The 23,677-nt window shown below is 37.4% G+C and overlaps 1 protein-coding gene across 9 annotated transcripts in view; it reads left to right on the top strand.

Moving 5' to 3' along the window:
* The window catches only part of LOC139115677 (uncharacterized), a 107,434-nt gene extending 84,102 nt beyond the window's left edge, over positions 1-23,332 (top strand). The window contains exons 18-28 of one of the 9 annotated variants that reach the window (XM_070677972.1): positions 1,466-1,583; positions 2,534-2,560; positions 4,601-4,654; positions 9,424-9,612; positions 12,767-12,856; positions 13,316-13,378; positions 14,143-14,290; positions 15,101-15,567; positions 16,911-16,985; positions 17,651-18,007; positions 20,659-23,332. In XM_070677972.1, the coding sequence (XP_070534073.1) occupies positions 1,466-1,583; positions 2,534-2,560; positions 4,601-4,654; positions 9,424-9,612; positions 12,767-12,856; positions 13,316-13,378; positions 14,143-14,290; positions 15,101-15,567; positions 16,911-16,985; positions 17,651-18,007; positions 20,659-20,715 (1,645 nt within the window). In that variant the 3' untranslated portion in view covers positions 20,716-23,332. Of the gene's footprint in view, positions 1-1,465; positions 1,584-2,533; positions 2,561-4,600; positions 4,655-8,215; positions 8,390-9,423; positions 9,613-12,727; positions 12,857-13,315; positions 13,379-14,142; positions 14,291-15,100; positions 15,568-16,910; positions 16,986-17,650; positions 18,008-20,658 lie in introns of all 9 variants that reach the window. The other 8 variants (XM_070677973.1, XM_070677971.1, XM_070677974.1 and 5 more) reach the window with 8 other exon arrangements.
* Positions 23,333-23,677: the final 345 nt, after the last annotated feature.

Raw genomic sequence — 23,677 nt, 5'->3', positions numbered from 1 at the left:
GTAAGTTGATTTCGTGTCCATCAGTTGTTGATTTAGTAGTAATCTTTTGCAGATCTCCACAGCTTTGTTGGTAGACATCTGAAGTACTGCATTTTACTAGGTTGTGAGAACCCACCAGAGAATCAAAGTTCTAAGATGTGGCATGGCTTATGGTAGACTTGGTTCATATCTGTGATTTGTGAATGTTAGAGTGGAGTGAACGCAATGATTTGTATTTTGCTCTCATGTGAAACGCGCGCGTGAGTGGACGCGATGAGTAGGGTGAACGCGATGAGTGGAGTGAACGCTATACAGCGGAGTTTCACCCGGAATCACAGACTTGGCTTTCTTGCAGGGTTTGCGTTGCTATAAATTATTCATGAGATGACGTTTTCTTTACTCATATTTTATTCATAAGATGACATCACTAAATTTTACACATTGGGAGGAGTTACCAATTGACCCAAACGAGACGTGCATAAAACTCACACGGCGTTGTTGACAAAATGTCGAGTGCGGGTACGACCTCTGTTCTATCACCGAAAACGCGTGAAAATACTGTGTTGTTTGTTGGGCCCATGTTACAAAATGCGAAAATCGTGGCCGGTTATTCAAGGATGGAAAAAGACACCGTCCTTACAGTTGTAGCCTGTTCTCTTACGTGCCCAAAGCGATGGAAATCAAAACAATGTGGAGCGACTTCGTATGTCAGTGATTTTCCGCTGCCGGTTGGTGCGCAGACGAACACATCTTTTCCCTCAATGTAACTCTCAACAAGCTTTCTTTGGTAATCTCGCATGATTAGCGATGGTCGACCGATCAGTTGTAAAACGCGGTTGATGTACGAACTTGATGCCATTATTCGCCCAGATATAAAACGTACTCGATGTCTAGCTTTGCACGGAGATGACAACAAACTTTTTAATGCATGCAGAGGTTTATTAGCAAGCGTTCTTCTTATTGGCCAGAATAACGGCGGGGGCTGTCAATCATTTTGTATTTGCTCTACGTCACTGTGTACACAGTCCGTCTCACCGCCTGTACTTTGCAAGAAGTCCAAGTCGGTGAATCCGGCAGAAACTAACTCACTACTGCGCAGACTCAAACGTGACGCATTCAATCGGGGAAAACCTGGCGTGAGCTGCCAAATCCGGATAGGTTTGTACGAAATAGGAGAGACACAAGAGAAACTATTATAAATGATTTTATTTTTTTAAAATTCACCGACTTGAACCAAGTCTAGGCTTATGGCATGGCTTGCCACAAGTAAAATAGACATGGGGTCATAGGTCAAATGCCACTCCAAAGCTTTCACTTCATATTTGTAAAAAAAAACTTCATTCTGGAATGTGTCCTATTTTGTTGAAAGTTTCACCCTTAGTAAAAAATTTTGAGTTTCATATGACACTATTTAATAGTAGTACAGGGTATACATATGATATACTACACTCAATAGCTTCTTACATTTCATACGTCATATCACCAGTTCCAGTGACAGCGACAGTGAGCCTGACCCTGAACTACCTCCTGAACTTGAGACTGATGGTGCTGAAAAGAAACATAAAAGGAAAAAGAAGAAGAAGAAGAGGTCAAAAAGTGTACCGGTAAGTGTAGTCAGTCAGAATGAAAGATCTGTCAAGTGTAAAAATACCATTTATCATGTAGTAGTGTGGTTTCAGTTATGTTTCAAACCTCAAAATTAGCTAATACTTTCTTGCAAGTCACATTATGTAGCATGAAAAGAAAAGTTCTAGGCATTTCTTGTTTGGATAGCTCTTGTTGCCTGAGTGCAAACTTTTGACAATCAAAGTGAATCCGAAAGAGCATCTCTGCGAAAATTTGAACATAGTTTTGATGAATGAGTCAACAGTTATGATATCAGGACACTTTATGTATATATGTGGTCGTTTCACTCATGATTCAGCTCACTTTCTCATATTTGTTACATCGTGTACTTCATCTAACCCGTGTATTATTATTATTTGTGTGGAACATACAAATCTCAATTTTCCTCAGAGTGACTGCAGTTCCATAATTCTTCATTTCATTATCAGATCAAAGTGAACTCATTTTTTGCATAAATACTGAGTTTTCAGTCGATTGCATTTTATCTTCCACACCAGATAATGTGAAAATCTGAAATTCAAGAAATTGTTCAACTTCAAAATGTCACCTTCTTTGAAAAGTTATACAATGGCATATAATTATGTAAATCTTGTCTAACAAAAAACAGAAGAAATGGTTTGTTCACTGAAATAACAGACAATAGAGACATTGAGAGAAGCTTGCTGTGGTTGCGTCTTTCATCAAAATCGACACAAGAGGCAGAATTTTGCATCAACAACTACAGAATTACACTTTACACTGTTGTACACTATCAATACATTCTATTCATCCCATGTTGTGTGTGTCATTTCATCATGTTTCATTTTGCATACACTTTATCATCATCCTATTTCTCACCCTCTTTGACCTTCACAACTTTATCCTATGTGTTGTTTCTGTTTTTTTCCCCCCTTCTCTGTGGTTTGACATTTAATAATGCATGACTCAGGAAACTCGCCAGGAAACCATCCAATCCGTAAGTCCTGTACTCCAAGTCAAACCCTCTCCAAGCATAAATTTATATTTTATCAATAACAATCTTAATAGCTATCAGAGCAGTTTTAATTAGGATAATAATATTAATGAGCACTATACCAAAATTGATAATGGGCAGAGATAAAATAAAAATAAAGACATTGTTGTCTTCCTTGCTACTTCATTGTAAATTTGCTGGTAAGCTCCTAATAGCAAACTGTTGTCCTGTTGAAAGCAATAATTGCTATATCCTGCAGTGCTGGCTTTTGCACTTACATTCATATGTTCATTTGAGTTTGTAAAATGCTTCTATAGATTGACTGCTTAATGTTTTATGCGTGAGTGCTATCAGTAAATTGTGTGCTAGGCATATTGTATTTCTGTGTTTTATCAATGTCTTGACAAATAGAGAGTAACAAATGGAAAATTGAAGATTTTATAATAAACTGCCACTTCTTTGCTACCTCCTAATGGAAAAATGCAAATTTTGTAACGCAAGCAATTATGTCTTGCATAAAATTGTGCGCTGTGCTGTGAAAAAATCAAATTTCTGTCTATAAAGGATGAAAGAAAATCTATTATTAATGTACTTTACACTATGATTTTCTCAGAGAACAATGTAGCAAAATGTACAGCATAGTGAAAAAAAAATATATTTTGGGCACTCTGCCTAAGGACTTTTGATAGATACAAAATGGGAAGGTGTTAGCAACACACTGCTTTTGAGAGTTTCAGAAGATTTACAGAGAAAGCTTGGCCTCGTAAATGTTGTACACTACATCCAAAACTTTCTTTTTAAAATAATTTATGAAAGTACCAGTTCTGCACTTAGATCTTTGCTTTTGTTATATTTAGAAAATTCTCTCAAACATTTTGAGCCAACAGACAAGAAAGGGAACAAGGTGGATATTTGAGAGTCAAAATCTGTGAATAGAATTTACAGAATGGTGGCTGGAGGACATGAAACAGAATTAATGTAACAAGCAGAACAAATTGCAAACTTGGTCCTTATCTCTTCCTCTGTATTCAAATTCATATATCATGTGAAAACCTCAGTTGTAATTTAATTTGTCCGAGATATACAAAGTGCATTACTTAACGTTGCTGTACAGTTGAAACATGAAATCCAATTGACTTGTTTGATTGCCGAAGGATATTTCTATAGGGGCCCTGTTTGATGTCAATTTGCAGTAATTTTCGTACTTTGTGTATTGTATGACTCAATTTGTGAAATCAGAATTAGGTTATGCTTTTTTACGGCTTATATTAGCCAAATAGCGTACTCTATTAAAGTATTACTGTCGGCACAGTTTATACCATATTTTTCAAATCTGCAACAAAAAACAGCATAGATTGGTTTCCTTGATAGTAGACAGTGAAACAGCACTGAATAGTGTTTGAGATATTTATGGATAATGTCCCGTGATAAATTGACCGTAGGAACGATGCAAAGGTAAATTGTTCAATTAGACTGAACCATTCTACATGTAATAGAGGGATGAGCAGCTCATTTTAGAAAGAACCAGTCTAACTACCCCAGGGATGAATATTAGATGAGTTGTTTGAAATCCAAATAACTTGAGATGATTTATATATCCCACATGGGCAAAAAAATCAAAGACTGAATCAGAAAAAGTCTGTCTCACCAGATGATCTAGATTAATAACCTGATGAAAGTTTCCTTTCTTTTGCCAACAGTATGTTATGCCTTTGTCTTTGTCAGCTGTGTTACGTTGTGAAAAACTTTTTTCCATTTTAGCATTGAGGTAATTTATTCACAGCCCTCATAGTCAGCTCAATATGGCTGATTGTTTATCAGAAAGTGCCGACTTTTATTATTTTTGTCTTGATATCATTATTAAAAAAAGGCAACTAGGAAATTTTCTTTTTGTTTTTTTCTTTCTCTATGATTCCTGTCATCTTGTCATCATGGCTCTGAGTTCCAAAGCACTTTGTTTGACAAATTCAATATACCATGACTTGAAAATGGAGAAGAAATTCATATGAAACGAAACATAATGTATTTTCTTTGTTCACGCAGACAACCCTACCTGAAGTTACAGGAGCAGAGGCTGAAAGACAGAAGAAGAAACAGGTATGTTAAATTTTTGGAAAAAAAGAGTTCCAAGAAAAATTAACAGATAACCACTGCACTAGGATATTACTAATTTTATCATCACCTCTTGTAACAATTATTTCAAATAAAGGATGTTTTAATATTGCATGTTGTTCAGAAGCAATTGTTACTGTCCATCCATTGCAGCTTTCCCATATATTGGAATGATCCACGCTGGCTTTCAAAGGTCAGGATCAGTCCATTTGTTGGGAAAGGGGATGGACAGCAACCAGTTTTTAAGAGACAGTTGCTTCTCTGTACTTGTTTTATCACAAATAGTTGAAGTGATAAACACGTAACATTAAAAGTCCACTATTAACACAAGAGAAAAAGAAGCATGTTTCTAGTTCGGAACATTTTGTGTTTTCAAACACAAGTATTTGCACATCTTTATAAGTGTTACACTGTTTTATTTTCAAGTTGTTATCTTGTAAAACATCAGCTTTGTACATAATGCCATTTATGTACTGTATCAAGACATTCTCATTTGGATTATTTTACGTTATTCATGACCTTGCATGCTGACTTTGGTGTTTGTTGACAACCTTGCATGGAACTGTCTACCCACAGATTGGTGATTTTGACATTTCCCCACCCTTTAGGAAACTATAAGCATAAAATCTTTTAAGCATGCATGAAGTTCTAAAAATTAAGTGTTTTATAAGTTTGAAATGTGTTTTCCAACTTTTAAGAGTGATATAATTTAAAATATGTTTTATGGTTTAATAGGGAGGTCACTTTTCTGGGTTTTCAGCAGTGCATTGCAGTGGGCATAGTCTGTTGCTAGAGGGCGCTGTTCTTGGGTATAAGAAAATGGAATGAGTTGTTTATATATCATTCATTGGTAAATTTATTGCACATCCCATTCATGTGGTGCGTGTACACAAGTCCATATCCATATTGCATTTCACTACATGTCATGGCTTTACATCTTAAATTTGTTTATTCAGAAAATCATTTATATTCTATAATTCTATAATTAATTTTCATAATTGAATTAAAATCAAAAAGACATTAGTCTCATCAAAATGCAGCTGCTGATGTTAGCAACACCGTTACTCTAGACATGAGAACAGTGATGGTTCCGATTGTAATGAATGAAATTTTAAAAGAAAGATTTTCCATTTCCGACACAGAGGGCGGGCTTCTGAAAACAGACTTTTTACAGGCGGCCTTGGTTCACTCAAGAAGTTGCAATGTCATATTTCATGTGTGGAAATTAAGTTAGTCCCAGGTCTTTACAAACAACTTCCTGATGAAGCCACTGTTACAGTGCTTTGTAGGGAACCTAGAAAAATGACCAGCTCATCGTACAAAGACTGCATCAAACCTGAACAACTGTAATGAGTGTTGTGATGTGTTCAAGCCTTAGTCTAGCATGGGCATGGATGTCAGTTGTATGTCATGGTAGCCTCTTTGTTACCCATATTACCTTGGTACTGCTTGATCAGATGTGCATGGCCTGTCCATCCCAATACTCCATTGGCCTGAGTCTATTTACAGACTTCCATGTCTTGTTAAGCAATTACCAGGACTGGAGAAAAAAATAGTGCTGAGTCTGAAAACACACATTTTTTCATGCAAAATAATATCAGTTTAGAAGTTTGCATGCTATGTGATGTAGATGTTGTTTAGTTGCCTGTAGAGATTAGCTGTTGTCATTTTGCACAACCTCAACAATCTAAAGACAATGATTATATTATTTTACTCACAGAGTTAGTGAATCATAGGACATGACTTTATTCAGTATGGTTGGGTGTCACATCAACCACAGGAAGCTTTGTAAAAAAAAGAGGTTTGAAACAGTTGAAAAATATTTGATCATGAAGTAGGGATTCTTAACAAATCTGGCTCCACAAATCGAAATCGTAAGTTTACAGCACTAAAAAATTATGTAATTTTTTTTTTGAATGTTAAGTACTCAACTTAATTTTTCAGTCTTGTGTAAATTAACAATAGGAAATGAAAGAGAGAAAAGCTAAAATTTATTTATTTCAACAAAACATACATTCCTTAACTGTAGCTTAGGAGTCATCATTTAGAAGGAAAAACGCATTAAATTATTTAATACTGTACCATAGTAAAAAAATAAAACTAGCTTGGGACTTATTTTATGTGCATTGAATAAGAGTTGAAAGTTAATCAACATGTAATTTCACAACTTTTGGATTGTGACTATCTAATACCACCTGGTTTTTAAAACCATCAGGAAATCAAACTTCCTGATCCAGTATTTGTGTGTAGAAGGAAAGGTCCAAGCTTTCAAAGTTTTCTGGTAGTGAGGTATCTCCCCGGGGGGTCACTTCCATTACTTGCCTATATGTATACGTGCCGCCCAATGGGGTGGGTATTTCAGCAACTTGGTCTAAAATGGGGGTATCAATTCCACTGTAAACCAAGGTCTAAAATGGGGTTGATTTTTGAGTGCCACACAAGAACAAATTTCAACCGTCTGTTCCCGTCTCGCTCGCAGGGTTCTGAGCTGCACTTTATAAGCATCAATATCTTTTTCTGTGGCAGGGGAACCATTAAAGAGACCCCCTGGCTTACGCCAAAGTAAATATCGACTTGGTTGTAAAACACCGTCACTGATTGGTCAGAACTCCATATATGGAAGATTTTTGCCCAATAGAAAATACCAAAACAAAGTGGCTCCTAGTATTGATCATGACAGACAGGTCAACCATGGCTACATGAAGTAGTGTTGCTTTACAGATGAACAGCGAGGTTTGTTGTGAATTGCAATTTCCAAAAAACACACCAGTCAGACTGTAACTGCAGATAGTTGATAATTTGTAGAAGCTGGACCAAAATTCGGTGAGGGTGAAAGACAAAATTTTCTTTAATCAATTTTTTTGGTATTTCCTTTTGGAAATCATGGCTTGGCCAGCAACAACATAGCTCTAAACGCGGTACAGTGGTAGGCTTTGCCGGGGCAAATACTTGCTTTTTTCCGTTTTAAAAATTTTGACGCTTTGACTTTTGACCTGGGTCAAGGTCATAAAGGTCTAAAATGGGGTCCTAAAATAACGGGATTTTAGGTCTAAAATGGGCCCTGGGTTTTATACCTGCGGCCGCACACCCCTACCACTTCTCCTGAACAGGTACCCCCCCCCCCCCCCCCCCCCCCCGGGGGTATCTCGCATACATGATGGTGCACAAATTCATTACCTTAGGGAGTCTTCAGCATGTGAGATTCCCCAAGCTTGCTTAGGTAGCTGTCTCAAATACAGCTTGTGGCATGTGGCTAGCCTTCGCTAATGTTGTGCTTCAGTGCTTGTGTCGTAGTATGGCTTAGCAAATTTAGTCCATGTGTGAAAATAACCCTCTTCTTTAAAACAGCTTCAAATTGTGGCTAATCCGGTAGATTTCAAATTGCATGACCCCCCCCTGTAAATTGTGAAGTTATGTTCATTCTACTTGTGTATACCCCAGTGTTCTCTGCGTGATTATTTCGTTTACAGTTGATGAGAAAAAAATAAGTTTCCATTAATATTCAATTTTATATGGCAAATTAATGTTGTAAGCCTCCACACACAGGCCAATCACCCCCTGACATTGAAGAAGCTAACGCGTGTAAACAGGTGGCCACATGTCTACCTCTCAGCGGGCAAGGATTCGTCTCGGTGTGCTGAAGATTTTGCCGTGGATAGCCATCACAAAGCAAGTGAACACTCTTTTTTCCAAGGCCATGCAGACACCCTGTCACCCCTGGTAAACATGTGATTTGTGGCATGTTCTCCCGTTGGTTGTATGGTGTGAGATGGGCTATACCATTATGAAGTGGGTGGGGAGCAGAGTGATTGTGCTGTGTTTTGAATCAAGAGAGCTCATAGAGACTTCACAGGTTCCGAACATGCGGAATTACCTGTGTTCAGTTAGAATTTCGTACTGTTAATGAAGTTCAAAAATCTGCAAAACTTTAGGAAAAGATTGAATGCTTACATGCTTCAGCAGAAAATTATACACTGTCATTGCAGGAGGATAGAACTCTAAAATTCTGTGACGTACATCCCCATAAATCAAGCAGAAATTGTGAAAGTTACGCTGCTCAGCTGAAATGATTTCTGATTCCTGAGCTTCTAGCATTGCTGCAATACAATTGTACTTTTACTTGGAAAGAATCATGACAAACTACTAGTAATAAAGATATGCCTTCAGGACCACATTCTTTTAAGTTTTAATATTAATACAGTATGCACCTAACATTGACCTACATGTATGTTCTAATGTAAGTAATTCATAGAAATTCTTCTCTTCCTTCAATAAAAATTACTTTAGTTAGTACAGCAAAGGTTTTTTAAATAAATAAGTATAATTTTAGTGAAAACTAGGAATATGGCTGTTCAACAGTGTTTACACACAACAGCTACAGATATGGTATGCAATACTTCTTGATGGACAGTCTGTGCACAGCAGTATAGCAGTTCATTGAGTTTTTACACTTCATCCTGGAATTCCCAGAATAGATAACTCATCCATTCATCACTATTCATTCACTGACAACTTGTCAATCATCAGGGCATGCTACATCATCAGTTTTCATCATATTTTTTTTGTTTCATTTTCGAGAGCAGTTACTTTCGGTGAGACATTATCTTCTACATGTATGAGTGTGTATCACCTATCACTGCTCTGTTTTGATAACTAACCCCCACTACTAGCCTGCTAACCTATCATCATTAAAAAAATCCCCTAACCATCTCTTTCCGCAATTTCTGTTGTATCATTAACTTTTGGCTGTGCAGCGTTTAAGGATTGCACTGCAACCGCACCCCGACCAGCTGCGGCAACAGTTGAGACTGCGGGCGGAGGCGCCCATACAGGAGTACCGTTTGGTGGAGCTGAAAAGCTTTGAGCCCTTTCCCGACATAGAGGGCGGTGCACCGATGCCCAAGCGGGATTTCAATCCAGCACCGACTAACTTCCGACTAGACGTAAGGCCTTTCAATGTAGCACAGTTTCTTATGAGGGAACGAGAAAAGAACCCTCGCGCACCTGCACCGCCACAGCCAGAGCCCCAGCCTACCGAAGTGCGCCTCCTCCAGGGGCAGCTGTTAGAGCTGCCGGAGGAGACCAACATTCACGAAATCATTCGCACTGAGAGCAAGGAATTCTGGGATAGGCCTAGGCACGAACACCTCACGAAGGATGTCTCCCAAATACACGTAGAGTACCTTGTTATGCACCTAGTCTTTTAGCTGTGTTTTGTTAGACATGCACTTCTACGGTGCACGTACACTGCCTGTTTTTTCTGAGCACTGTGTGATTGTCCATTTTGATGTTGTAGGTAGTTTTGTGTTGTAGATAGTTATGTGGTTGTAGATCTCTTGAATTTGTGAGACGGAAGTCTAGTGATCTTGAAAAGTTGACTGGCAGATAGACTGGCACACTGATAATCTGATACACACGACTGGCAGATAAACTGGCACACAGATAGAGTGACACAGAGATAGACAGAAAGACTTTAACTCTGGACCTATTGCAGGTAGAGACCATCTAGTGAAATGGTAGAATGGATAGGTTGACGGATAGATAGTGAATTGCAGATGGAAATCGACATGCAGGTGGACAGATTTGAAAATGTCCTAGACAGACATGTGCAGAAAAGTTACATATTGACGAAATGATGGATGCAGAAAACAAGGCAGACAGACTTGTGTATTGTAGACAGATAGACATTCACTGATGCATATACTAGCAGTAAGATGCTGAAGGCAAAGAGAAGGAACAATTAGATTGTTATATGTCAAAAAGACTGAATGACAAGCAGACTGACCTACTGATTGACTGAACAATTACACATTCATATCAATGCCTGATCCTACGATTACCAGGAGCATTTGGCCAAAAAAATATTATTAGAAATCGTCTGCAGTGTTTTTGACTTACTGTCAAGTCAAGTACAAGTTTAACAAGTCTTGATACAAAACAAAACAGAGTGAGAGTCCAACTTGGCATCTGTCAGTACTTATCAAGATGATCACAATAATTATAGAAAGCAATGAAAGATTTTTGTTTTTGGAATTTTTTTTTTCAAATACTTTTGTTCTATTAACACTGTGTTCTCAAAGTTTTGAAAATAAATCTCCCAATCAGATCAGTTTAAAATCTTTTGATTGTTAATTATCCTTGAATTTGACATTATTTGCAAAGATGCTTATTGCAATGTTGTAGACAAAGTTTTGAAATTATTTACTTTTTTATATTTTTTTTCTTTTTTTTCTAATTTTTTATCAAAAGTTTGATATTAACTTGTGAATTTCCTTCCCTTATTTTTTGTGCACACACTGAAATGCTTTCTGGTAAGACTACTACTAGATACCCATTGTATGAGACAGAACAGCGACTGTTTAATGTTACTCCATGTTTGTGCTGTGGCTCAAATTCTCTGTTTTCAGTGCCAATGGCAGTACCCCAGCCATGTCCATGAATCTGCCTCCTCGTTCATCATCCACGCTTTGCTTCCATAATCATAGTTAAGCGGAGGTTTGGTTGGCTGAGCTGGGCAGATATTGGTGTCCTCTCTCGTCAGAAAATGGAAATATGAACTCAAAGAAATTTTCAATTCTTGTAATTTTGTAACACTCAACATTGGACTGTTCATGCCCCATTTGAATCCGAATGCACCTTTGAGCATAAACCCTAAATGCTTTGAGCAGACGTTTTAAATTTTCAGTTTGGACACATTACTAAAATGTAAGAAAAGTCTGTTGGTTGACTTGAAAACTTCCAAAAGATTTAAATTTTTAATCAAAACAATACAGCATCCAGTAATCTGGTATTGGGATTGGATATCACCAACTGTTGTGAAAATTGTTTATAGGGCCCGGAGTCCAAGTCTACATGGTCATACTGATAGCACTGAGTAGTAGAACTGGTTGAGTGTTGTTGCATATGATATGAATATGTGACTGCGTGAGGCTGTAACAACAGTGATGTTGAATGACAAAATCACATTTATAAACATACTAGAGTCGCACACTCCCACTTGACTCTTGAAATAATGACAGAGCAGCATGATCATTTTCTCAAGAAGCAAAATTTGGATCTGTTTACCAGTAGTGTACGGAAACTTCACAGCCCTGCTGATGGTGATTTTCAACAACGAGACAACCCTGCTGTTTTATACCAGCCAAGAAATCTAATCTTATCTCATCTAATCTAATATAATCTGATCTCTGTCAAATGCACAGCCTGTGTGTTGACTTTGTGTGGCTTCGCTCATTCTCACATTGATTTGAATTTTGGTGTGTCCTTCCTATAACTGATAATGCTTCAGAGTGCAGTGTGGTCCTACTGTGTGTTCCTTTTCAACCTTACATACTACAAGTCATGAGCTATGTAACAGCATTGTGACCTATCTCAGTAACAAACTTACAATCCATGTGTGTCGATTTACATAATCTAAAGACTAAAATATTGTGCATGTGTTCTTTCCAACATACACATTGTTGTGTGTATCTCAGCCCCTGCTCATTGAGAATTGCCAGTTTCATTGACATTTTAGCTTTTGATAATGCTCATTAGATATTGAAAATAAGAGATAAGCTTTTCAGTAGATGTATTTACTATAATTATCAGTGATATCAAATATGTGTGCCATCTTATAAGCTTCTCTGGACTCCATAAAATCAGTGAAATGTTTGGCCTTTATTAATTTTTCTCCTTTTACATAAGTTACGAGAAATAAGTCTGTCCGTTTCCTGAGCTGTAAGCTTGTACCTATGCTTAAGAAAGAGTCTTTGCCTCATCTATCGATTGCATATAAAATAGAATGCTGCATGAAAACAAATATCCATAGCAGAAAAGGAATGAATATGCAAATGCTTCAATATTATTTTTCGTATCAGAAAATTTATGTGGTAATGGGGTTGTAATTACCAATGGGCATTTAATGCATGGGATAGTTAAACTACCCAGTTTTCAGTTGCTAAAATTCAATACAGTTCCATTCATAGTCTTCACAGTTTCTCTTTCAGCTCAGAAGCCTACTCTATCTAGACAAACTTTCCATATTTTCCCTTTCCTTTTCTAACCTTCCCTCACCAGACGGGTGCATTTGGTAAATGTATGAATGCTGCAAAGAAGTACCCAGGTTTCGTGAATCGCTACCAGAGCCGCAGCAACAACGGCATTCCAATGTTCTCACAGGAGAGGATAGAAGAGAGAGCTGCCAAGGTAACTGTCTCAATATTTCACCCATTCTCCTCCAATTAATGGTAAAGTCCAATTGTTTTTAAAGACAAATTCGGGTTTTTCCATTGCAAAATAGGGATCAGAAGATTGCAAGGGATTAACTGGCCCAACTATACATTGCTCTACCAACAGCCATATACTGCAGCTGAATTTAGTAACAAACCTGAATTACGATCAGCGCTATTCAGTGGCAGGATCTAGGAGAATGAGGTTAAAAGATGTCCAAGGTATTCAAGGACAGAGTGGGCCAACAAAAGATTTGTGTTATTCATTTATATAAAAATGATGTATTGTAGAAAAGATATCTGAAATACCGTGTTTTGGACCTAAAAAGTCATTTAAAATTGCTAAAAGAGTCCTTGAAATCCCTAGAATTTTATGTGACTTTGAGTATATGGACTCAACTGACTTCTAATCCTCATCTTTTTCTTTTTGAAACAGAGAACGGAAGAAATGAAAAAATTGATAGCAGACAGATCGGACAGAGAAGCATCTGGTGTAAGGGTATGTTTGTTATCTCTCCCCAAGTGTAGGTTAGACTAGACTAGAATTGTGAACATGACAAAGCAAGTTAGAACCTAAACAGCTGTGTAGGCATGCAGATACTCTGCTTAGGCCCCCTAACCTTAGGAAAATAACCACATTAAAAGCACCAAAAGCTGATGTAGTGTAAAATCAATGACATTAGCGTACCAACTTTACCTGTCGTTTTCTGTGGCTTCCTCCAGGCTCGTTCACCAGTTCTCGCCGCACTGCAGTCATTATTCTCACACAGGTGTGATGATATTCTAGTGGATGGACAAACCTGCACAACTACCATGCATTATGTTTTAGTTCAGTAGTTCCTGAAATAGTCTAACTGTGTAGTGTGAAATCCTGGTTAAATATGCACAGAACAGAATAGTATTGGTGAGCACTATTCTAACACTGACCACTAACCCCCCTGTATTTTGGTTCCAAATTGTGAAACAGCTAAACAATCTGCTAGCAGAAGATAAGCCCTGACTTCTGCCATAATATGTTCTCTACGTCGCTGGTATATTTTTCCTTTCTCTCACATTCAATAAAACAGCTGCAATATCTGCAAAATATATCTTTGCATGAAAATTTGATCATTTTTTCAGTGCAGAAATGCCAATCTTTGAATTATCATGAATGCAGCCATGTCTGTTTTTGTTTTTTGTTTTGTTTTGTTTTTTTTCATCATGATGCACATTTTCCCTTACCTTTTTTTTTCCATCGTGATGCACGTTTTCCACTCACTGCAGTTTTCCGATGAAGTACAACTTCAGAGAATCCTAGCTCTGACAAGATCCCTTCAACAACAGGAAGAAGAGAGTAGTAGACGGTACAAGCTAGACGACTCCACCAACCACAGCACAGTGATTTCATTCAAACATGGCTACACACATGCTGGTAGGTCTTAGAATACTTATGCACGTACGGCTAATTTATTTTGTGAACTATTTTTTTCCTGTGCATGTCACAGTGTAGGTATCATCGTTTTACACCTGAAAAAAGAAATGGACATTGATCTTACCGCGTCTGAGTCTTTTATTCACTTGAAAAAAAATCTGAACACTGAACTAACTTGTCATTATCATGATCATGTGTGTCACCATGGAAATATGCCCTGATGTTTGTTTCGTGTCTGTATGTACTATTTGTGAGCTCAAAAAATCCAAAAATGATATTTGTAAAACGTGTGTCTTGGTATCATTTTGATAAGAAACCCAAGGATGAGAAACAACCAATTTTTTTTTTCCACTCATTTTGAAATTCATAAGTGAAAGTTGCCATGCTTGGTTTGGTGTCATATACTAGCACTGTTTCCATAATGATGTATTTCCATTACAACCTTCCATAAGAATTTTTATAGAGGATGAATGCAAGCCTTTGGATATTGAAGCGTACTCTTGGATTGTAAAGTAGAACTCCAAGATTTCAGGAAAAATAAATCTAATGCTGAGTCAGAGTATATACTCACTCGGTGTCACATGGCATTAAGTTCATCGAGTAATTCCACTTTGCAGTACTGCATTGTTATTTCAATGGCCATGTTCTCCTGCAACCATGACAAGTGTGATGGAAATATGGCTTTTTCAGCCGAGTGTGTTTTAACTGTGGACGAGAATAGCCCACAGTCAGAATCCATCAGGCTTTCGGTCCAAGATTTAGAAGAGAAAAGAAAGTGAAGATCACCTTGTCAAAACTTCTCCTTAACAGCTACCAATGCCAACCGAGGTCTGCCAATCACATACGAATACACAGCGGAACTGGTCGGAAGCAGCGAAGATGAGGATGAGAAATGTAAACACGGCTCAGCGTCACCAAACCTCCACTTCAAAGCCACCATCAAGAGCCCCTACACACTAATGTCAGGGTACAGCAGCACCAGCCCCAACGGAGGAAGCAACTCACCCCCAGCGAGATACTTCCCTCCCAGGAGAGGGGCGTATTTCCAGGACAAAAGCACTGACATCAGCAAAGCCAAGGCCTACCTCAGGAGTCAGATTCGAAGCGAGGCGAACTCGCCGACCAAGTACAGTAACGTGTTCCTGAGGACTGGGGCTGGACAGGGCAATGTGCAACACCAGATGAAGAAGCCGGTTAGTGCTGATGTTTTCAGTTCTACCGCTGTACAGAAACCAACCAAAACTTTACAACATGAAAGCAGTTTCTCAAGCTCAAAGGTAAGATATCCCCAAACATACACACATAACAGCTTTTTTGGAAATGCCAGGAATTATACAAATTATACAAAACATTCTGAAAAATAAAATGAATTTTGAAAAACGAGTGTTTCAGAGGAGACTATATACTGTTGTGAAGAGTATTGTCAGATACAGCAAATGTTAAATACAGTATATGTGAAAGATTAATATTCATGCTAAACACATGAACACAATATCATTTGCTTATTCTTTGGGTCATATGCGAGCTTAGTGTAAGTGTTTCTGAAATTTTTCTGTGAAACTGAAGTAACAAAGTTTACATTATAGAGGAAAAAGCCAAAAAAAATTTCTTTCTTAAAAACATCCTTCAAATGTGAGTTGCGATATGTCATCTCTTTCCTTCTTACTGCCATTTTGCAAAACTCTCACAAAGAAAACTTTGTTCAGGGTCCAGAAAATTTACTGTGATCACATGTAAAGCTATTACCCATCAACTCTAGACTAGTAAATTTCAGTACCGTAGCTCCCATTCCATTCCAGCTGCCGTCATATTTGGTCAAGGTTTTTAAACCTCTCCATGTTATACTTGAGTAAAAACAAGTTTCCTTCATTGTGACAGAAATGTCACCAGTGACATTACTAAAGCACTTTATATCTGGCTAGTCGTATTTTGCAAATTAAACATTTTGTGTTTTGACTATATGTTTATGTGAAGGAATTTCTGCCTTGTCCAATTTTCACATTTTCAAATGAACTTGATAGAATCAATCATGTGATTGAATTTTGCCAGACAAAAGAGATTTCAAAGCCAAGAGTTTCCTTTTTCTTGTTTGCGTGGTTTGTTTTTTTAAGCTGTGTATAGCTTTTAAAATCATTTAATGATGGCCAATTAACATTTTATGGTGAACATGTACAAGTGAACACATCTTGGCAAACAGCAATAATTCAGTGGCTGTGTGCAGCAAAGCTAGTGCTCGTAGTTGCCAAAATGCACAACTTTGATTCAAACTCTGACATTTAGCAATGTGCATAAAATTTTGTTGCCATGAATTCCAGTACGTTTACGACATGGTTCTTTTCTCTACAGTACTTACGGTTTAGTCAGTCCATTTCACGACAGAATACCGACCAGCAGCTTCGTCTTCCGCCAAAGTTCAAGAAAACGTTCATAAGCTAAATACAGCGCAAAATTACCGTAACTCACGTCATTTGCAATTTTAAAAATCAATCTGCATCTTCATACAAATGCCTTAGTGTGTAGCCTGCAAAATGTTTTTATTTGTTCTGGCTTTTTCTTCTCCTTTTTTTCCAATTTTTTTTTTGTATTTCTCTCAATTTGCAATTAATTTTTTTGACCACAGTGGAGAATAGCAAACGCAGTAAAACACCCAATTCCCCTGCTGGTCACAAGCAACTCTACTTCACCCATGAGCAAGGTAAATCAAGAAGAAATTCCACAGCGTTAGATCCAATCCACAGTCTCTACTCAGTTGCACTGCTTGTACAACCCACAATAACTTGGACACTGCTGTCCCACTACTTATGGTTAACATATTGACTTTGTAGTGTAGGTTCATTTCAACTCTAGAGGGCGCTCTTCCTCCCGCACTTTTCATTCTGTGGAAATTGTAGTCACATAATGTCTGTTGCATGCAGTATAAATAAGGCACATTATTTTTCTCTGAATAGAAGATAGAAGCTCAGAATGATGTAAAAGCGCACCCTCTTATCTGTCACTTCTTAAGTTCAGCAGCGCTTAGAAGAGTGAATGAAGTTGAAATGAAAATCCTAGACTGCAATCTGATTAATCCCTTCAACACCAGACTCTCTCCCTACCGTAATTTTTGTGTAACAAAAATTTTTGGAGTTCACTAACTTTTTCATGAATATTGAATTTGTTTTGGACAACAATAATGCAATGTGTTTTGATAAACTCAGTTTTATAAAAGTAAGAGTTTAATTAATACGAATGATTCTGCATAAGAACTTGGTTTGTGTACGTATTGGTTTTGAAGGGGTTAATGATCTGTCGTTCAGTGTCATTCCTTGTTAGTGCTTTGAGTTTTTTCTTCTATTTTTTTTCTTCTCTTTCCATGTGTAGCAGAAAATCCATTCTACTGACACCCCACACCAACACAATCGCTACCCTCCCGTAGAAGACATTTCCACTAAACCTCTGCCAAAGCGATCTGACGGCTCAGTAGATATTCAGGGCAGTAACAAACTAACCCCAGCTTACACAGACGTCCTGCTGGAGCGGCTCCGGATGCACAACCAAGTCATGGTAAGTCCCGAGCAAGCTCCTCTGATTCACGCACCAGCGCTGACAGCAGCACAACGGCCCATGTTCGTGTTGCCACGTATTTTCGTCCCGTCACCGCCGCCTAGGCACACACACAGAAGGGCCTCCCACCTGTTGGCCGACTTGACCGAGTTCTGGAGAATGAGTCAAGGTTGGGTAAGTCCAATCTGAAGTCAACTCACCAGCATGTCTTCAAGTTTCACTGTTTTCACAAAAGCTCACCTCGCAGATCTCTTTGAAACAAGACAAACATTAAAACTCATGAAACAAAAATATCAAACAGGTATATATAAATTTTTCAGCTCATCTGATTTAATCATATCATCCAAAACTCAATATTATATTAGTAACAAAGCTGCTATGTCAGCCAAGAAAACTGAAGATCTTTTTCTATTTTAAATATTTTTCTGTTATCACAGATTTTGTAGCGCTGCAATTTCTGCACTTTAGAAAAGTGATTTGACTCAAGAAAACCAAGGTTGAATTTTTTAAGTGTATTTTGTTTCAAGCAATTCTATATTATGGAAATAGCCCATTATAAGTGGAGTTTTTAGGTCAAATCATTTTTGTCGGCAATTATGATAATGTAACCAAACTCAATGAGCGCAGCTCATATTTCATCTGTTGTTGTTTTACATTGAAATATAGTCACAAAAGTTTTTCTGCTAAATTCTGCAAGTTTCTTTCAAGAGGTTGCCTGTTCCGGTCGCTGATGCCATATTTGAAGTGAAGGAGAAATGTTGTTGATATGACAGCTGAAGAGTAAGCTCCTAAAAGTACCATATCGATCTAACTCACATAGTTTTCTGTGCAGTGACAGAACAAATATATAGATCATGTTAGATGTAAGAGTAACATGTGCGAAACACAAATAATACATGAAATAAATAAAGATCGAAATTAAGATTTCATACAAGTTAAGAGAGCTGGCAGGAATTAGATTTATGCTAAATTAAAATTCTGATAACATGAGCGTTAAAGCTTTGGAGAAAGGCCATTGATAAATTCTCTCCAAAATTTAAGTTTACAGAGATTGTCTGGTGAGCTTTAACCCCCCTGTTATTGCTTGTAATTTAGTCAGTCCATGACTTCGTCAATGTGGGCTTGGCCATTTTTCAAGGAAACCCAGGGGTGCAAAGATTTTGTGTGTCAGCTGTTGTGACTGTCTGGTTTGCAGTGGCAAAGTCAAAAAAAAAGAGCTGATGCAGATATTTTTGATTTGGCTGTTTTGATTTTCTTCAGCCATAGCAACAGAGTGTGCTGGCTTCAGATTGCAGTCATTTTGAAAAAAAAATAAAATCACCGTTGTGTTTCTGCTGTGCTTTTTTGAAATGTGTTCACATGGAAGTTCCAGCAGAGGGTTAAAGGGAGAGGCAACTGTGCTGTCATCTGGCATTGTTTGATTGTTGAATTTTTCAGGTACGATGTAAAAAATTATGTTGTCCTCCTCATTGGAACATACTGAGCATAAAATTGACATATCCTCACATGGAATGTATGTAAGAAAGGATTTCATTTGGAGAAATGGGCTTGTACCATTCTGTGTGTAAACATGATTGTAATCAGCCAAATTCTTTCAAAAATCAAATGACAATGATGTCAAAAGACGGCACAATTGTTCCCCTGAAATAGAGGTGGCTCTATGTTTTGTATCATGTCATCTGTTGAGATGTGGATTTGAGACTCACAATGCACACATTAAGGTAGAATGTGTGTCATGGAAAGACTCAAATATTTAAAATACTTTTGTGGTCTACTGTTTGTGGGGGTTTATTTGAAGTAAAGCTTCAAAATTAGTATTGTGAAAATCTACAATTCGATTTTCCCCCATAGAGAGTTACATAAGGAAGGCGACCATTTTGAAATTCAAGTATGGGTAATTTGCTTCTCTGGTACCAAAATTTTCGTGGTGACCCATGATTATTTATTGATTCGATTAGTGTGTGGTTGAAAGTTTCCCTAGGGAAAGTGTGAGCAAAATTTAAGTCTTTCAGCTTTGAGGCACATTCTACCTTAAGTAACACTTCTGTGCTGAATATGAAGTCCAGATGTACAGTTAGTTTGCACACTATAGACAAACAAACTGTATTTACAGATATGAATGCTAGACATGCCATGCCAGTACAGTTTATGTATAGAGCAAGGAAGCCTTTCACAATGTAGAGAAACATCACTGAGAAGATGTAAGGCATATCTCTGCCTTCTTTGCGATCTGTTGATATTGATAATATAATGGTCCAATTTTGTATTATTTGAATAAGAAACCAACAAATCTCTCTAAATGAGTCTTGAGACTCTTCTGAGATTAGAGACTTTGTAGAACTCAAGTATTGCTCTTACCTGTTAGGGTTAGGGTTAGGTTAAGGGTTAGGTTACTGCAAACAAATACCTTCCAAATCGACTGTCATTATTCAAATCATGCCAGTGAGGGCGCCAGACCTGTCAGTGGTTTTTCCACTGTATGAAAAAACCCTCATCTGACAAAGAGTAAACACATATGCAATCATGTATTATCTTTACCAGTGACGTACTTTGCTTGCCTCAAGAATTGCCATGCAATTATCTGGACTCTTACTGATCTAGTTCATGCTCTGAACATAGTCTCTCCACACATGGGGACCGCTTTTGAATTTGAAATTGTCAACAAGATACACCGCACTAAGTATTCTCGTGAACCTTGACAGTATGCAAATTAGCTGGAGTCACGGTGAACGTTCACAGACCATATTTGTATTCATAGTATCATATAATGTTTGCGTGGTACTTCTGACCCATTTTTTCAATTTTTGATCCCACATGCACTCTAGGCTGAAGTTAAGAGGAAAGAGACTGACAAGAGAAGTGTGCAGAGCAAATTTGAATGAGAAGAAGATATTCTAAAAACTGTACAGAGTTTGATTCTACAAGAGACAGTTTGTGACCTATGCAGGTTAGGATCTGAAATTCCGTAGTGTTACCGCATCAGTGGGTGTTCAACTGCAGTAAAGTTTACACTACAATGAAGAACTTCACAAGAATTGAACTGAGAAAGTCAACTCTTAAATCATCTCTCCGTCCATTCTGTGAGAAGTCTAGTGTGATTAATTTGTTAACATGACTATGTCAAGTTCACCTGGAAGATTGATGGTTATACCGTACTGTTCCTAAATACAGATGTATATGATGACACGAACAGCTATAGTATTACAACAATTCGTATATTTCAACTGATTCATCGTTTAAACGTTACATAACAACACTTTCGCCTCAGAGGCAAGTAAGCCCAGGACAGACCAGACCCAGCAGTGGCTAGCGATTCGGAGTGTGAAATGAAACTACAGCAAGACATCTTGGGAGTATTGGGTTTTCACATCATTAGTTGTCAGTTCAAAGACACGACATACTACCACTTAGTTACAAAGTCATGGACCGAGAGAATTTCAAGCGAGATAATTTTAGCAACCGTAAAATTTTGTGTAACATATATCTGAAAAAGATGCCATAGACTCGTTTCTCGTCCATTCATTTGTCAGACATGTCCAGGTTCAGGTTCTCAGTTTGGTTTTGAGTTTCCATACACTCCACAAAGTGAAGTCACGTTACATGATTTGCAAAAATAACACACATATGAGCGTTTTACTAGTGCAAGAGACACTCAAACTGAATTAACATATCACCATGGCAACTGCTGCCCTTAATCAAGAGAACACCATGGCAACCGTTGCTGAGAAACTGGTTTATAGCTTGCATCTCACAAACCATTCATGTATGTTATTATTCCGTTCAGCATTTCAAGATAAAAATTAATGTTACACACAAAATGTAGATGGGCTACCCTGATGAAGTGTAAAATTGCTGTCACAGATGAAACCCATGTAAATCTGCACAGCACATACAAAACTATTCAATATTACAAAGGAAGCAAAATATTGATGCTATCCTAAAAAATTTTGAATCTAAAATATTTCACAACACTGCATTCGATGTGGCCATAACTGTTACATCTTACATACATGTTGTCCAACTTCATTATGTACAAATTTGTAAAATGCATTCAATTTCCAGAAAGAATCTCTATTTATTTTGTACAGTTGTATTTCTAACAAAATCAGTAATTGGCAGTTCTGATACTCAAAGTGTAAAGGCTGAGTTTTGCTAGCTATCTGCTTTCATGTTGTCATCTGATCAGTTTGGTGAATTTCTCAATCAGATGCCATCATAAGAAGAAATCAATTCAGTTGAAAGTCAAGCTTTTTTCCCCTCACATCTTATAATTACTAAACCCTTTCACCCCTATTTGCATTTTAAGAGGTCCAACTTGGCCATCGAAAACAATAGAGTTGGACCAAACCATTGTGGTGAAAGGGTTAAAGCAGTTTTGTCATACAGTATTACCAATGAAACTCAAGCAACCTGGAAAGGATGAACACAAACAAGCAGAGAGGTTTAGTCTCACTACTTTGCGTTTCACTGTTCAACGCAAATTACCATGGACATAAACACTGTCATAGAATTATTTTCTAAACAATGTCAATCTTTCATACTGATTTCATTATCTAGTCTGAATATTTATGAAATCACAGCAGCGTGGTAAAATGGGTCTCACAGATCCCAATCCTGTCTTTCAGAATACATGTACTTGATAAATTCTTGTGTTTGCCAAAGATGTACAGCTACTGTTGTGATAAGTATATCTCTACAATTTTATAATTTACCTTCCTTGTTATTGTGCTTCATTCCGTCCTTGAATACATAGAGGCATTTTCAAAAAGAGGAGAAGAGGAGAAGATAATAATGTGTAGAAGACTGCTCCATAGCTCTAATTGTGGTAGTAGATGAACATTACACACTGTCACCTCGGAGAGCTACATATCAAATTCATGAAAGAAATAGAATTTTGCACAGGGAGAGAGTTTATCTATTCAAGTGCCAACAGAAAAGAAAATTTCAAAACTTTTTATTTAACTTAAAATTCATATTTTCCTCAAGGTTAGGTATGATTTTTGTATTGAAAGTTAGGTGTTTTTATTGAGTTGCATGCAGGAAACAAAGCAGTATTTGTATGGCAAATTATTTGTCTTTGCACGTTGTCACCACAGGAAATACTGATCCTTGAAAATATCCGCAGTTTTATTTCGAGATTCCATACTGGTACATCTGTTAAATCCAATCATTTATTAATCAAAATCTATGTACTATCGTCAACGGGAACTCTCTCAACACAGGAGGGGTGGGAGATGATATAAAAGAAAGTTTAGTATTCATGATTACTTGAGGGCGCACTTTCATTTGTGCAGGACACCAACGATTTTATTATTACCTGTGAGGAAATGCTTGCCAGTTCTGTAGAGATAGACAGCGAGTTTAACTGCAGTATGTACTTTCAAATCTCAAATGTTTCATGAAGAATGAATTTTCTTAGCTTTTCTACTTTGCAGCCTGTATATTTGCCTGTAAATAATTCTGTTCAGCTTTTCATAATAAATATTTTATAAAAATTCAGTGACCTGGCAATAGGTGGTCTATGGTGCAACGTTTTTAATGCTCATATTGACAAAATCACTGTGCAAACATCTCGTATAATGCTCCTATTTCTATTCTCTTGTGTAAACAGTGTTTAGGTATTAATGTTCAGTCCATGTGATAAATCTAACACTGGATTTAAGTTTTCATCCATCAAAACCTTCACATCCATACATAAAATTATGTTAGTGAAAGTCAAAGAAAGTGAAAATAAATCATGTTGACGCTTGCTCAGATAATTTTATTGGCTATTGCCGAAAAAAACTTTAGTTGGAACAGATTTGCAGAAGTTGACTGCCGAATAAATTGGATGTTAATGTCTAA

The sequence above is a fragment of the Ptychodera flava genome, chromosome 17 (genome assembly GCF_041260155.1).
Source record: "Ptychodera flava strain L36383 chromosome 17, AS_Pfla_20210202, whole genome shotgun sequence".
Taxonomy (NCBI): Eukaryota; Metazoa; Hemichordata; class Enteropneusta; family Ptychoderidae; genus Ptychodera; species Ptychodera flava.
The sequence above is the reverse complement of the archived record's forward strand: the minus strand, read 5'-3'. Positions and strand labels throughout refer to the sequence as shown.